The sequence below is a fragment of the Poromitra crassiceps genome, assembly GCF_964638095.1.
Source record: "Poromitra crassiceps genome assembly, chromosome: 6".
Taxonomy (NCBI): Eukaryota; Metazoa; Chordata; class Actinopteri; order Beryciformes; family Melamphaidae; genus Poromitra; species Poromitra crassiceps.
Genome location: NC_139627.1, coordinates 35511331 through 35527628, shown reverse-complemented (window position 1 = coordinate 35527628; position 16298 = coordinate 35511331). Strand labels below are relative to the sequence as shown.

The following is a 16298-nucleotide window of genomic DNA, read 5'->3' as shown; positions in this document are numbered from 1 at the left end:
CAACAACATTGTAAGAGACCTGTAACATTTCAGTAGTAGCCTAGTTATCTGTTCTTCACAGGCTCCCACTGTCCCCTAGCTCCTCCCTCTCTGTACCGTGTGACAACAACAACTCATCCACAGAGCGGAGCTGCACTTTTCAGCTCATTTTCCTCCTGTCATTCCTCCTCCTATCTTTGATCATTGTCCCGCGGCCGTTCACAGCCCCCCCAAACCCCTCACTCAACACGCCTTTTTCCACCATCTCTTTTGACTTCCCCAACTTATCCGAGGAGCCAAACTCCCGTGGATTCTTTCATTTAGGGGTTTCTCGGCAGGCTGGCTTTTATACTTTGAACTTCGGCTACTCTCTTCCCCCTCCTGTAGGTGACCATGGCCGTACCGGCTGCTCTGATACCACCAACTCCTCTGGTCCCTCTGCCTCTGATCTCCTCGACTCCCTCCGCGACCACGTCCCCGCCGTCGGCCACTTCATCTCCCTCTCCATCCCTGGCCCCCCTGCCCGGAGCCGGACAGAACCTGTTCCGATCGGAGCTCCTCGGCACCAGCAGCCCGGGTATCCCGACCCCGACCGGCGCTCTACCCCCCAGCAAACCCGTGTATTCGACCCCGTCGCCCGTTGAGAACACGCCGCAGAACAACGAGTGCAAGATGGTCGAGTTGCGCGGTGCCAAAGTGGCGTCTTTCACCGTGGACGGCAGCGAGCTCATCTGCCTCCCTCAGGCGTTCGACCTGTTCCTGAAGCACCTGGTCGGCGGACTGCACACGGTCTACACCAAGCTGAAGCGGCTGGAGATCACGCCGGTGGTGTGCAATGTGGAGCAGGTCCGCATCCTCAGAGGGCTCGGCGCCATCCAGCCCGGGGTGAACCGCTGTAAACTCATCTCCAGAAAAGACTTCGAGACGCTCTACAACGACTGCACCAATGCGAGGTTAGTGGAGATTACCCCACTCTATCTCTTTTGGTTTAAATGTCTTTACGCCTGGCCGTGCGTAAAGGCGCAGGAGCAAGAAAGGGGGAGACATTTTTCCTGTTTCATATAAGTGGTTCAAGTAATATGATTACACTATAGAAGCACAAGTTCAGAATTTGTCGTTATAGAGTGCGTGTGTGTGTGTGTGTGTGTGTGTGTGTGTGTGTGTGTGTGTGTGTGCGCGTGTGCGCGCGTGCGTCTGTCAAGTGCAGCCAAACATCCAAGCATGTGCTCGTGGTTGCCTGTTGGATGGGACGAGGCCAGCGCCTCAGAGGAAAAGTTTGGAGAAAGTTTTTAACACGTGTAGTGCAAAGCTGTGCCATGATGGATAGCCTGCCTGCCCAGAACAAATGAATCAATACCTAGGCTGCACCTCCACTGAGCTTCACAGTGTTGTTGAATACACTTCAGGTGGACCTGCCATTACAAAGACAATTTCAGAAACAAGAGCCCCAGAGCCAAAACTGTCATCCTCTCCGTGAACCATGCTTTCGATAATTCCACTCTAATTTAAGGCAACTATTAGCTCTACTTTATTTTTAACCGACTTTGAAATAAAACTAGGTTATGCCTTGTTATATGCCCTTGCCACAGGGCAACATCATTTCAATTATGATAACTTTGCTTTTCAAAAAGTAAACAAGAAAATATCAGAATTAGCACATTTATCACATACTGCTTTTTGTGTAGTAATTGTTTCCTTGATACTGATAGCCAGGACATTTTATTTTAGGTTATTTTAGGATATTCTACAAGCTGATGCTACACACTAGTAGCTGTTAGTAGACAATTTGACATAATAGAGAAATAATGATCAGACATAGGATATGGTGCTATACTGAACCTAATGTAGCGCATGTAAACTTTATTTCAATTCAATAATATAATCACATTATTATACAGTTAAGGGTGAGTGAAAATTAATGCATTGCCTTAGATTATTGAACTGATTTTTTTAAAGCTGTATATGGGTTTATATGGAATGATTTAAGTGGAGATCAATATTTGATTAAAAGCCATTTTTAGTGTCCTGTTGCTCATATGATGTATTGCTCAGCCTCACAGGATGGTTCAGCCTGGTCAAATTTGCCATCTTACCTGTCACTATGATTGATTCCTTATTGATCCCCTACCCAGAAATGAGCTGGAAATGCAAATATGATGGAAAGGCTCACATCAGTGGAGAATAGCGATAACCATTTTAATAGTCGCATCGTAGTCTCAGGTAAAAACATGCAGCTTTCGGCTAAATTGTACTGTGTAATTAAACTTAGTTCCATATTTCATGCACGTGCGTGCGCACATGTGCTCAAGTACACATACTGTATATACAACACGCATGCATTCCACTAGCACGCACACACACACACACACACACACACACACACACACACACACATAGAGCAAATTACAAACAGGGTGTTGTTTGTCTCTATTACATAGATACATTATACTTAATACATATGATTAAGTTAACTTGATAGATTTTTTTTATTAAAAGTAATTGTCTTATCTGCAAAGTCCAAATCAAATATCTCCTAAAACATTTTGAGGAAGACCGCAACAAACCATGAAACTATTCCAAATGTGGCGATTAAAAGTGATTAAAGTAATGATGTAGGAATCATTCAAATGAAACAATTGAAACAGCAATAGAAACAACATTTGCAATGCTTCTCTGCTCTAGTTCATTTAAATCTCCTACTGGTACAGTACTAGCCTATTTGCTGTCAATAAGCACATCCCTTTTTCTTTATGCTTGCACACATGCACATGCACACACACACATGCACACGCACACACGCACACACACACACACACACACACACACACACACACACACACACACACACACACACATCATCATCATCATAACTATCATAATGCTGCAGCTTCATATTTCCATTCCGATAGCAGTGCTCTCGACAGCTCACCTGTGCACTTTAGTGCTTAAGCATCATTTACATTGAGCATGGCGGGAGTAGAGTGCCCCCGTGCTTTCTCATAATAGAGAGCGGCGATCTGACTGTACTGTCTGTGGAGCGTCCCTGCTCTGCAGCCTGGCTGTACTGTGGAGCATAATTGAAAAACACAGGTTGCGAGCACACTCAAAATTGATTCAAAACTCACTGGGTGCAGGGCAACAAATAGTTCAGAGAAGGGAGAAGCCAGCACTCCAAATGTCTTTTCGTATGATTTAATATCCTCAAACCTGGGAAGCAGACAACGGACGTTTCAGTCAAAGACCTTCCTCAGCGTACTGACTTCCTGGCTGTACTGTGGAGTGTCCCTGCTCTGCAGCCTGGCTGTACTGTGGAGTGTCCCTGCTCTGCAGCCTGGCTGTACTGTGGAGTGTCCCTGCTCTGCAGCCTGGCTGTACTGTGGAGGGTCCCTGCTCTGCAGCCTGGCTGTACTGTGGAGCGTCCCTGCTCTGCAGCCTGGCTGTACTGTGGAGTGTCCCTGCTCGTGGGGCGGCAGGTGACAGAGTGTGTGGTTGAACTCCCCGGGTTGTCAATGGGGGGATGGCCAGCGATGAGGTTAAAGGATAATGCAGTGCCTCGCGTCGCTTTAATGACGCTAAAGTGCTGGGCTATTACGGCCACATGGACAGGACTGTAATTGTCTGTGAAAGGAGCCAGGTTCTCCCGGTGTTGGGCTGAAATCAATCACTCAGACCCGGCCTGCCCGGCCGCCCGCCTGCCCCATTTGGAGAATTACATCATGTGAGCAGCGAGCCATCCGCTGGATAAGAGGCTTCTGTTACCTGGGAAGAGTTGATTTTATTTGCGGGGATGTGATGTGTGCGTTACGCTGTCTGCCATTGAGTTGCTGTTGACAAAATGATCAGTCTCAGTAAACAGGACACAGGTTGCCCTGTAGGCTAAAGGGAGTTCCCTTCTCCTAAGTCGCTGTTCCGTTTTGCAGAGACTTATTGTGGGATAAAAAGTGTCTGTGAGTGCAGCAGTTAACCCGCTCAGGTTACACAACAGCAGTCTGCTGCCCCCGAGACAGTTCAGTGTTTCATCTTGCCCTCATAACCGCAATGTCGCTTTGCTCCTTTTCGACGGTGGTGCAGCGATATAACAATGAGGTGAATAATACTCCTGTACAATATGGCTGTGACTATTTCACATGCCGTTTCCCCCTCTCCCCCTCTATTGTGCTAAAACAACAGCGCTCTCATTTTACACACAGTGTGAATGTGAATAGCATCACAGAGCGCCGCCGCATCCCGCTGCTTTAGTTCTGATGCGGACAACAACAGGCGCGATAGCCAAATTGTTCCCCACTATGCTTCCTTCAGGGTCACACCTTTTGAAGACATCAAATGGATAATAGTGCCTTTTCAGGATTTGTTTTTGAGGTGCGTGTAGAAATGAGAATTCCCTTTGCAGCCTTCCTTTGACATGGTTTCACAGTGAAGCATGTTGAAGGTGTGAGCCCTCTGCCTTATATGGGACACGGTAATGACCGTAATTATTGTTCATCTTCATAGATACTGGGGATATAGACATTCATCGGCCCCTTCATTTTCTTAAGGACTCTCAGGCCAGATTAGCTGTTTCCCCTCGCTCCCAGACCGATCCAGGTTCAGTCATCTCCGCTACATGATGACTGTGGCCCCCCAGGAGCCCTCCAGGTCCAGGAGCCGTCTGTTCCAGCTCCTTGTTTTGCTTTTCATTTTCCCTGCGGTGGGATGGAGAAGGTTCTTATTGCCGTGTGACACTTGAACTCTGTGAAAGGTTATTATAACACGGGGGGGGCGGTGCGGAGATATCGCATATCTCTCTCATTGGTGCGCTTTGTGGAGGCAGGCTATCCAGTGCTGGGGCGCAGAAATGCAGCAGTTAATTGACAATCATTGTCTCCCCCTGAAGGTTAACCGCACGCCCCAGACAATGTCCCACCACTGGGAACGGGACGGCTTTTCACTTACATGCCCTTCTTAAATAGATTTCCCCCCTCGTTTCAGTCAGACACAACTTACTGTGAAATGTTAGGAGTGACAGGTCACAGGCAAACGGCTTTCGCTTCAACAAATATGTCTAATTGATAGTGATGTGAGAGCCCTCACCTCTCTCCTGCTTATTTCGAGGGTGTTTATGCCTAAACAAACATATTTGCGAATGACGGTAATTGTTTTTGTTTAGCGCACAGTGTGAGCTGCCACTGAGGGTGCCAGCTTGTCTCTCTCCCTCCTCTCCACTGCTCAGCTCTCTTAGAATATATTTGTTTTCTACCAGGCACGATGTGTTTACAGGTACTCAGGGGAGATTTCTGGATTCCATTCAAATCATTCCCAGGCAGAGTGGGTGCTAAGATACCCGTCACCCAGCAACCACATCCAAGAGGGAGCTTGGGCGATAATAACTTCAAAAACAGAATGACAGATGCCTGATTAGAGAGAGGGAGAGAGAGAGAGACAGACAGAGAGAGAGAGAGAGAGAGAGAGACACAGAGAGATGATGGTGTACAAAGCTGTTTAAAAACCCAAATTTATTCAAGCACTTTCGTGAAAGTCAAATTGGCACTTGTATTGTGTGTTGTGTCTGTATTAAAGGGGAGAAAAAGCATTTTGAAGTTCTCTCTTTACATTTTCAGTGCGTTCGAGGGGCTCTGTTCAATTTGATTAGCTACAGTACATGTGCTCAAATCAACTGTGCAGTTGGCAGATGCCGGCAAGGTGTTTTTTTTTTGGCAAACAAATAGAGTCTCCTTGAAATCACAATCGCTTTATTGACGTGACATTCATTCAGTTGGAACAAGTGCAAATTAAAACTTTTTTTAAAAATAGAATAATCCTGAAACCAACCCCCTGCACACAAGGAAGTAACATTCATTTTCTTTAAAAAAAAATTAAGATCATATGCAGTATTTTTTCCCCATAGCTTACATTAAAGTTGAAACCTGGCTGTTGAAACTACACATTTCACTTGTTAAAGAGGCTTTGGTTAACATTGTCTAATATCATTTGTGGACTTATAGCCTATTTGCATGGCAAAGAGGCCTGTATTGTTCATTTGCCTGTTGAATGCATTAGTTGTATACCGTATCTTATTTGCATGCCTTTAGTGGATGGCCATCAGCGATAGAATTAACCATGAATTTTGCGATACTACTTTCCACTCATCAATACATTCAAATGACCTATTTTCACTATCTTAACCAACCATAAAATATATATTGCGCTGATTTGTATAGACAAGAGTCTTAAGCAGTTTAAAATCCATCTGTCAATATGAATTATCGAGCATATTAAACCTGATTTGTTACCAGTGATTTTGCCTGATGATTTTGCACCTGAGAGTGATTGCCTGACAGGACAGCGATGGATTTTGGGTCATTCCGGCGTCGCTGCTCTTCCTTCCCCGGTCGCTTCTCTGCAGCTTGTCTTCACTCACGGCCTCCTTCACATTACAGCACATTTAGGGAGCATGGCGGAAGTCACTGCTGCTCGTACCAGGATGTTAAACGCTCCTGACACAAGTTAGAGGGAGCAGATGAGATTTCCTGATTGGGGAAGGAATGCGGGCCCTTGCCTGGCTCTGTCTAATATGGTCACATAGAGAAATTGATTTTCCTCAGAAATTAATTAATTTTTCATATAGCCCAAAGCTGGAGTTTAAAAAGAGTGCACACTTGCTGGTTTCCTATTCCCCCCCCCCCCCCCCCCTTTTTTTTTTAAAGAATTATTGCCTAATCATATTAATACTTTTGCCCCAAGGATGAAAAGATAATTGTACAAATGCATTTGGAAATATGTATCTCTGAGTATTTATGATTAAATTATGCAAATAACTCTGCTCCCATCCTTCGTGGACCCAGATTGTCTAATTAGGATTGATATGGCGAATAGATGTTGGGGAATCTGAATACAAGCATGTCCAAAGAGCAGAAAATTGAAAATGACAAGGATGGAATCCTTAAAAAGTGTGTCGTTTTTTCCCCCTCTCCTCTGTCTAATTCGGCGTAGCTGTATCAGGAGTTAATTTTCCCCGGCTTCATTTCTCGTCTGAGCTGACAGGAAAAGGAATTCATCAGGGAAGCAATCTCAGATGGGATTCCACAAATTTCCTCCACTTGTTTTTCCTCCCCCCGCTTCATTTTGGTGGAGGCTATCAGGGATGAATCTTCTCCTGAGTAAACACACAGATGTTATTCCTCCAGTATCAATGTTTTTGGAGCTCTCTACCCAAGACAAGGGACTCCTCCTCAATAATTGGAGTATAATAAGAAAGGAATGTCATCCAACAAAAAGCCCCTTGTACTTTTGGAATTTCAAATGAAGTAGCCTAATGCGCTTCACGTTATTCCAACATTTTCTTTGTTTTAGTAAAAAACTAAGAAAACACATTGCATCTCTTTGCTGCTATTTCTTTCTATGGCATGCGTTTCAAAGACATATTAGATAAAAAGTTTGCGATGCCATCTCTTTTATGACAGATGGCTGCTGGAAAAACAGACGCATTGAAAGGCTGTTGTCAGTTATGTTATTGTTGAACACTTTTATTAACAAAATAATCACATTTGTATCTGATAGACTCAAATGTCATCCAGTGTATTTATAGCTATCAAAATCCATACTTCAAGTTGGACTTTTGGAATTGGAATTGGAATCGCTCACACACACGTGCACGCACGCACGTGCACGCACGCACGCACACACGCACGCGCACACACACACACACACACACACACACACACACACACGCAAGGAAAAAAAATACACATTACACATTATTTACTGACACTAGTTAATAAAGCCAATAGTTACATGTAATTTAACAACTAGCCTTGCTGCTCTCAGTGGTACTTCACAGATGACAAACCGGGGAGGAAGTGACATCGGTTTCCCCTCTCTCTTCTTCTGTTGTTAGCTTCAGAGGAACGGCGCAGCACAGGAGTGGCTCCAGTGCCTCCAACAGTATCTATTAAAGGGCTGATTGTTATCTAATCTTTACCTGGCGCTAGCTGGAAAAGCCCTGAAGCTAATGACACTTGAGACTAGCAGCACATTCTATGGCTGTTCAAAGCATCTGCTCAGTCAATACCTTCTGAGCAAAAAGCAAGAAAAGGCCCCCAAAGCTATTTATGTCAAGACGGAATTCACCCAGACACCAGAAACACTTTATTCAGTCCATTTGTTGCATTGCGTCATAGCTAACAATATGCCTAAATGTCATAATCCTGTTGAGGCAGCAGCATGCTAACTGCTCTGCTCTGCTCTGTTTAATTTGGGAGTTTCAGAGACTGTCATGTTTGATCCAGATAGGCATCAATAAGACTGTAAAGAGAAACGATCAATTAAATAATTGGCTTGAATTCAATGCTGTTGGGTAAACCGATATTGTTGTATTTGCTGTCAAAGTTACAGTCAAAGTCAGTTTTTATTCATATTTTTCTCGGACACATCTCAGTTCCACTCAATCTTGGAAGATTAATGTACACAGCAACAATGTGCTCCATTTTCTTTCATTGGTAAATTACTGAGTTATATCCAATTAGAGATCATATCGCAACAGTGTTGGATACAGATTGGTAGATTGTATCTGCTCTATCTTTAAAATTGTGGAAAAAAATACTGTAGGCCATTTATACTTGGACATTTCTCAAATTAGAACAGCAAGAAAAATGTACTATATAGTTATAATATAATATAATATAATATAATATAATATGTGTCCAGCATCAAATAAAAGCGATGTATTTTTTTACGACAGTGGAAGTGGTTTGTAGTGGCTTCAGCTACCTGATGACGCCATACTTGTTGTTCATGAAGGTTACTGTTCAAAGTAAACAAACAGGGGATCACAGTATTAAATGTATTACGTTGGGAGTAGCGGCGATTTTTCAATAGCAAATCATTTCAGCTGTCAGCGTTTCAAAGTAAACAAGGCAGCCTGCGCGCTATACTGTAAAATGATAAGGTCTGCAATTCTGGCTGTTTTCCATAGAGATAGCCACACCCAGAGCCTGCTTCCTGACGGCGTGGCACACCTGTAGAGGTTATGAGCAGGGTATCAATATCACCAGGTCAACACATTTTCATCTAACACTGACATCTCTCTCTCTCTCTCTCTCTCTCTCTCTCTCTCTCTCTCTCTCTCTCTAAGCCGAGTGAGAATATCGGTGGTGGGAGTCTTTATTGGTTGCAGCGCTTGGGTTTCTCTCCTCGCAGACTCAAATGTCACTGTCTGCCTGATGTTTCTTTAAAATCGCCTGTGCCACCACTTGCTGTGGCGCCCGGCTATTATTACCCCCCTCTTGAAGAGTGACAGTGGGGTCCTCAGAGACGTGACACAAACCTCTGTGGAGGGAGCTGTAGTGCTGTGTCAAGCCAACGCTCCTGGCCAATCAGATAGCAGGAAACGGGCCACTGTGTAGCGTGCACCTGCTATGCTATGAGGTTAGCAGAAAAGCCAGGGGACGAGATGGTGGAATTAGAATGTTGTGTTAAAGACATGGGTGCCGATGCCTTCTGCTTTATGGGGGAAAAAATAAACTGTCTCTGTAACCGAATGTTGTAAAGAAAGAAATGGTCGAGCAGAAATGAAGTTGATGTGTGATAGGATAGGAATGAGTTTAATCGTGATCTAAGGCTGTCAAGCTCCGGCCGTGCATGTGCTAACGCCTTGAAAGCAATGTGTTGTAACAGTTAGTAGATGTTTGCCTAGCAATTCCACAGTCGTGCAGAAAATACAGTGAGACATGTTCTTTATGGAAATAAACATGGTTATGATAATAAAGCGCCCCTTGGCTGAAATGGTCTGTCCACATGCATTAACCCTGTGTGACTTTCACGTTATGAGCGTGATGAGTGTGTGTGTGTGTGTGTGTGTGTGTGTGTGTGTGTGTGTGTGTGTGTGTGTGTTCAAGTGTGTGTGTGAGAGACAGAGAGAGGGAGAGAGAGAGAGGGAGGAAGAGGGAGAGTGTGAAAGAGAGAGAGAGACTTCACATATGAATGGTTCTTGTGTGAAAAGGAGGATGAATTGAGTCAAGCTGACATAGCATGCCAATAAGCATTGTCTCATTTCCAATGCACTATTCATTTGTGCCACACACAGATTTATTGCATGATTGACAATTATGAGAGGGTGACCTAGTTCTTTGTGATGGAACAAAAATGGTTTTCATCGGTTGCCATTGCTGTCTTTTGCATTGTGTGTGTGTGCGTGTGTGTGTGGTTGCCATTGCTGTCTTTTGCAGTGTGTGTGTGTGTGTGTGAAGCTCCCTGGTAAAGAATAGGGATAGCCTCCATGCTATGAGATACTCCACCCCCCCAACCCCCCCTTCAAACTATTGAAACTCATGCATTTTTCTGGTAATGGCTTCATATATTTTGCATAGAATCACATCATCCACTATGTCTGTTCCACCGCAGGAAAAAAAATGAATTTCCTACCCCATTAAGCAATGTGAGCTGTCCAAATGGATCACGTTGAAGTGACATTTTTACGAATGCTCTTCAATCTCTAACTTTGGTGTCGGAATATAGAGGAAAAGGGAGTCATTTTTCTGTCTGTAAGTATATATATATATATACAGCCCCCACAAAGCCATTTCCTCACATTCATTATTTTACTGCATTATTGCCTGTATAATTGCTGTTATGTTACTTGATCACCCAAAGCACAAATACACTCATCCCTTTACTAGTGCGATTGTCAGAAAGGGTTCAATATCTCTTGAATACTTTATTATTTTATGGTTCATTCTACCTGTCTATTATCTGTGTGTTTGTCCGTGTGTGTGTGTCTCCACATGTACGTGTGTGTGTGTGTGTGTGTGTGTGTGTGTGTGTGTGTGTGTGTCTGTCTCCACATGTGCGTGTGTGTGTGTGCACATGTGCGCCGTGTGTGTGTGTGTGTCAGTGTGCGTGTGTGTGTCTGCACATGTGCGTGTGTGTGTGCGTGTGTGTGCCCAGTGAAGCCTAGATTACTACGACTGTGAGGAGGAAGTCTCTCCTCCTCCTGGGACTCCTGCTTGACTGGCCCCACAAATGATACAAGCCAGGGTTTAGTTGGGAGTTAATATCCTGCAAAATGCTCCTGCACAGCCTGGGCAGAACGTGGATGATTAAATGACACGAGCATATCAAAAACATTTTTCTCAGACTAGTGGCTGTTAAGTGTCGCGCCGGTGCAGTCCGTCTCCCAAGGTTACCATTAAAAAGAAACGAATATTCAGGGAGAAGTGGGTGTCATTGAGCTGCCGATCATGTGCGCGAGTGTGTGTGTGTGTGTGCGTGCGGGTGTGCGTTCCTGCCTGTGTGTACGACGTGCATGCCTAGGATGTTTCGTGTAATGCCCTGTTTGAGTGATACAGTAATAATAATATCTCAATAGGATTTCAGGGTCTCATGGAGAGGTTTGGTAGAAGGTTGAGAGGACATAATATGCTAATTATGCCCGAGAAGACTCTTCTTTCTGCGAAAACATATCCCACTAGATTGTTCCTTGTACGTTGGATGCCAGACTTCCCTCAGTGACATAAAAAAGGCTCGAGGCACCAAAGCGATCCGTTTTATCCTCTCCTTTTCAAAGGATGCAGTGCTTTGTTTTGACCCGGGCAGGAAAGGAGATGAAAGGTGGTGTAATAAAAGCCAAAAGGTCTTTCTGTACTTATCAAATGCCCTTTCACTCTTGACCTTTTAAGATGCCACAGTAGGAACGGGAGACAATGCTAGAAATACAGTTTGGATTTCAGACATCAAACATGTCTTTGTAGAGTCGACTCCCTCGCACGCACAAACGCACAAGAAAGAACCACCTTTCACAGCCCATCATTTCAACAGAGGGAAAAACAGGACAAAGCAAAACATTTGGAAAAAGAATGAAGTGTTCTTCTCACTGCCGCCACAGATCAAACTGCTGGGAAGTGACTCATGTGACAATGGATACGTTTAGCTTCTGACGCATTTCTTTATTTCTTCCCCTCTCTGTCTAATATCCTCTTGCCACAGCAATGGGCTTTGTATAAATTCATAGTCATCTGTAACCAGGCCCTTGACTGTGTGTGTGTGTGTGTGTGTGTGTGTGTGCGTGTGTGCGTGCGTGCGTGCGTGTCTGTGTGTCTGTGTGTGAGAGTGTGTGTGTGTGAGTGTGTGTGTGTGTGTGTGTGCGTGTGCATGTGCGAGTGTGTGTGTGTGTGTGTGTGTGTGTGTGTGTGTGTGTACGCATGCATGCATGCATTGACTGTACGTGTGTTGCTCATTCATTACATTATATAAGTCGTTGACAAAGAAACCTTTTACGCAGCTGTGCCACTTGCTATTCTTGTTGTCGCATGTTGCCAGATAGGCTAATATTATTATTTCACTTGATGCTGTCCCCTTTTCAAACGCATCATTAGACGGTCCAAACAGACAATGCCTGTGTGTCTGTAAGATCTCCACTCCACATTACACCTCTATTAATAGCACTTGGTTAATCTTGAGTCCTTTCGGCCTTTAGGAAACAGTCCTCCTGACGCTTCAAATTGCTCAGCTGCTCGATGCACGGCAGATAATATTCTCCTACCAACGTTCCGCAACAATACGGGCTCTGTGACACGATTTGTAGCTGTAGATTATCTGTGTGTGGAGGTTCAGCATCAGGTTGTTTGAAATGACAAGGTGTCACATAATTGTAATGACAGGACTACAATACCCAGCAGCCCCTCCCCCCCCCCCAGTCACATCCATATATAGGCTGGATAGGCAGACTGCTAATCAGGCTCTTAGATGCAGAATGTTATCAGGATGCACGATGGCACCCAGCGTTCCTATCATTCTCCGCATTCTCAGGAGCAACACTGGTAGCGTGAGCGCGGAGTGTCGGTGCCTGAGTGTCGGTGCCCGAATGTCGGTGCCTGAGGGGCCCGGCGGGGGCCGTGCCGTGCCTGTTGACAGCTCCTTGGCACTGTTGTCTCAGCAGGAAGACATGAGATGGAGCAGCAGAGAGGCTGTGGATGGAGGCCGTCTGGTCAGCACAGAGAATGGAGGTGGAGAAGATTAGGACTCACCCGCGGGTCATTGCGTTCCCAGAGCAGGCCCGGGCCCGTCGGCCTCGGTATTGTTAGAGGCAAAAGGTCAGGTCCAAAGACCAGGCGAAGCCTATTAAACACCCCGCAACGCTTCTTCCTGGAAACATGACTGCACTTTCTCTTAACTACCGAGGAGGTGTGTGTGTGTGTGTGTGGGGGGGCTGATCAGCATTGAACAGCTGAGGTCAGCTTGACATCACAGCTAACAGACCATACATAAATGACCATACAATCATATCTAAACATTATAATCACACCACTATGTCATGCCAGGCACAGGTTTCAATACCATAAAAAAGAAAATCCTGGCTAATTGTTTTAGAGAGCCCTCCAGTCGGCGTCGCGTCAGGCCGCTTGCTGGAGGTCGGCTCCGACAGATCCCGCCAGTGTCAAACAAATCCTCACATTTATATCCTCTGAGTGCTAAACGCTTATGTACTGCATTCATAAGGTCGTCTGAGCCCCAACACACTCCCATAAGTCTCCTTTAGCCGTGGTGATGGCTGGTGTCAGGCATGTCTGCTGAGTGAAAGGAGGAACAGGCCCGATAGCGTTTGATCGGTGATGGAGATGAGTCCACATCGGAGTGGAGCCAGTGATTAATAAGGGAGTCGTCCCCCTGGCCGCCTAATGAAAGCTGCTGAACATATCTGGGAGAGGAGATATGTTGACAGTGGATGATGCAAATGAGGCTAAATGTGAGCGGAAACCTGAAATGAATCACCCCCGCTTGTCTCCGTGGCATGTGTGTGTGTGTGTGTGTGTGTGTGTGTGTGTGTGTGTGTGTGTGTGTGTGTGTGTGTGTGTGTGTGTGTGTGTGTGTGTGTGTGTGTGTGTGTGTGTGTGTGTGTGTGTGTGTGTGTGTGTGTGTGTGTGTGTGTGTGTGTGTGTGTGCGTGTGTGTGTGTGTATGTGCCCGCGTCTGTACTGTATGTGCCCCGGCTAGCAGCCAGCCGTTTACGGTGTACAGAGCTCGGTGTGACACTCTCCCTCCTTTGTCTCAAACTGCTAACTGTATTTAATTTCACATCTTATCGGGCCGGGCTTTGTCTGTCGGTGAGTCTCGGCACAGTGGAGGCGACCCCCGGAGATAAACTCTGTCAGGCTCTGGGGTGATTTATTAAATTCTGATTTCTGTGAAGGACTTTAATGTCGAGGAGGGGGGTGGGGAGAGCGGGGGCTGCGGGGGCGGGGGGGGGCGGGGGGGGGCGGGGGGGGAGAAAATATGTCGCAGGTGTCTCTGCCAGCTCCGGGCACTGTTCTCTCTCCATTACCAGCATTGTTAGGTATAGAGAAAAGAGAGAAGTAGGAATCTATGCTGGATTTCCTGTCTTTGTTGTAGGCAGCGGGCTTGTTCACCCCCCCCCCCGCCTTCCCCCCCACCGTTTGAGAGCAGAACAGCGGTATCAAATCTCACATGTTTAGACTGGAGATAGCGAAGGAGCGTGGAGCGTGGGCCGGTTTCAACGAAGGCCCGACCCGGCCTGACCCAGGTTAGCGGTGATGTTTCCATGCAAATGTTCCTCAGGACACACGAATGTGGCTCTCGTCCTCTATCCAAATCTATTAGGGAAATCATTTCAACCTTATCGCCCTGCTTATCCCCCCTGATGTTTGAATAAACCCTCATGTCAAGGCCTGTCTCGCATTTTCAACACATTTTGTGGGCCGCTATTATCAGGACATAGTGGCTCGATTGAATATATTTTCTTTTTTAGTACACTGCACAGGTCAACTGTTACTGTTACAACATGTTAATTTTAATATCATTTCATTCATCTCAAATGCACCCCACCCCCGAAACCTATTTTACACTTCTCTTTCATATCACCTTAATCTAAATTGATGCATTATCAGACATGGATCTCGGGGGAGAGGATCAAATAATGTGTTTTTGAACATAATTCGGCACTCAACATTATAAAATATGGTGCTTTTCATATAACCCTTTCCTTTGTGACAATTGCTTTCTAAACGGAGGACAGAGCAGTAAACGTGATGTGTTGTTATCTGCGAGGCCGTTTGATCAAAAGGTAATATTGGTAAGGGGGGCACGCTACCTCCCAACGGGCCCTTTTCTCCGCGGCGCCTCGATCCCCTAAAGTCATGAGTGGAGGATAAAGAGTTGTGGATTCCATATATTTATTTATTGCTCGTATTGAAGAAGTTAATAGAAGAGCGCGCGCCGTGATGCGTGAAGGGCTGCATGGGACAGGACTTCTCGTCTTAGATGCGGGACTAGAGAGAGGCTGGGTGAACACATACATCAAAACACCTTGACACACACACACACACACACACACACACACACACACACACACACACACACACACACACAGTCACATAGTATCACACACACACACACACACACACACACACACACACACCACCCTGCTCTCCCACTGCTCTATATCAAATAGTTTTCTTTCCCTCCCATTTTTCTTTCAAAAGCAGGGCATCTCCCACTCTCAGGTTAGCTATTAAATCAAACCTGAGATGAGTTTCCGATGCCAGGAACCCAATCTCACAGAACCAGAACTGAACACGAACTAAAAAAAAAAAAGGAAAGACCCCAAACAAGCTCAACATATCAGTTGAAAGCTGCTCTCTGCGTGCAGGAGGAGCGGAGTTTGTTTGACCTAGTCTGGTTAGCAGGTTTGATTGAGCGGGGCTGGCTCCTCTGATACCCACGTCTCCCTGTCTCCATTGTTCTCTGCAAGTCAGCATCTTTTGTCTTTGCCACTGATTTGTCTTTTGATCTCTGCGAGTGATTTATCTGCATGAATCGTTTTTCTCTCTCTTCCCCCTCAGGACATTTGGAATGAGGCTGGCCTAACCTTGCCAGGACCAAACAAAGCCCGCCAGCTGATCTCATGTATTTTGATGCTGTTTGTGAAAACGACACACACACAGCTCACACCGTGAGATGGGGAGCGGAAAAAAAACTCATCATAAAAACCACCCTCGTTTTTTGTTTTGCCCCCCCCCCCCCCCCCCTCCGTCAGATGTAAGTACCTCTAGCGCAATTTCCATTAGAAAGTGACATGTTTTCCAAAGTCACAATTATTAAATGCTAGTAAGTGGATTTAAGTGGATACTTCCCGCGCAGCTCGACTCACACGGAGACCCTCCGGGAACGTCGACTCACCGCTCGCCGTGGCTGAGATCACCCGGCGCGGCTGATGGAACGGGGGCCGTAATGTCTTCCGACTGCAACAGTTTTCCCCGTGTTTGCCTGCTTAAAAAACACCAGAGAGGTTGGGGGGATTGGAGTTGACAACCCTGAGGGGATTGGAACTGT

At 45.7% G+C, this 16298-nt stretch overlaps 1 protein-coding gene across 1 annotated transcript in view; it reads left to right on the top strand.

Moving 5' to 3' along the window:
• Positions 1-372: 372 nt before the first annotated feature.
• The window catches only part of dachd (dachshund d), a gene marked incomplete at its 5' end in the record, with an annotated part of 143594 nt that continues 127668 nt past the window's right edge, over positions 373-16298 (top strand). Inside the window, one exon of the mRNA XM_083639497.1 lies at positions 373-932. Coding sequence (XP_083495623.1) covers positions 373-932 — 560 coding nt within the window. The remainder of the gene's footprint in view (positions 933-16298) is intronic.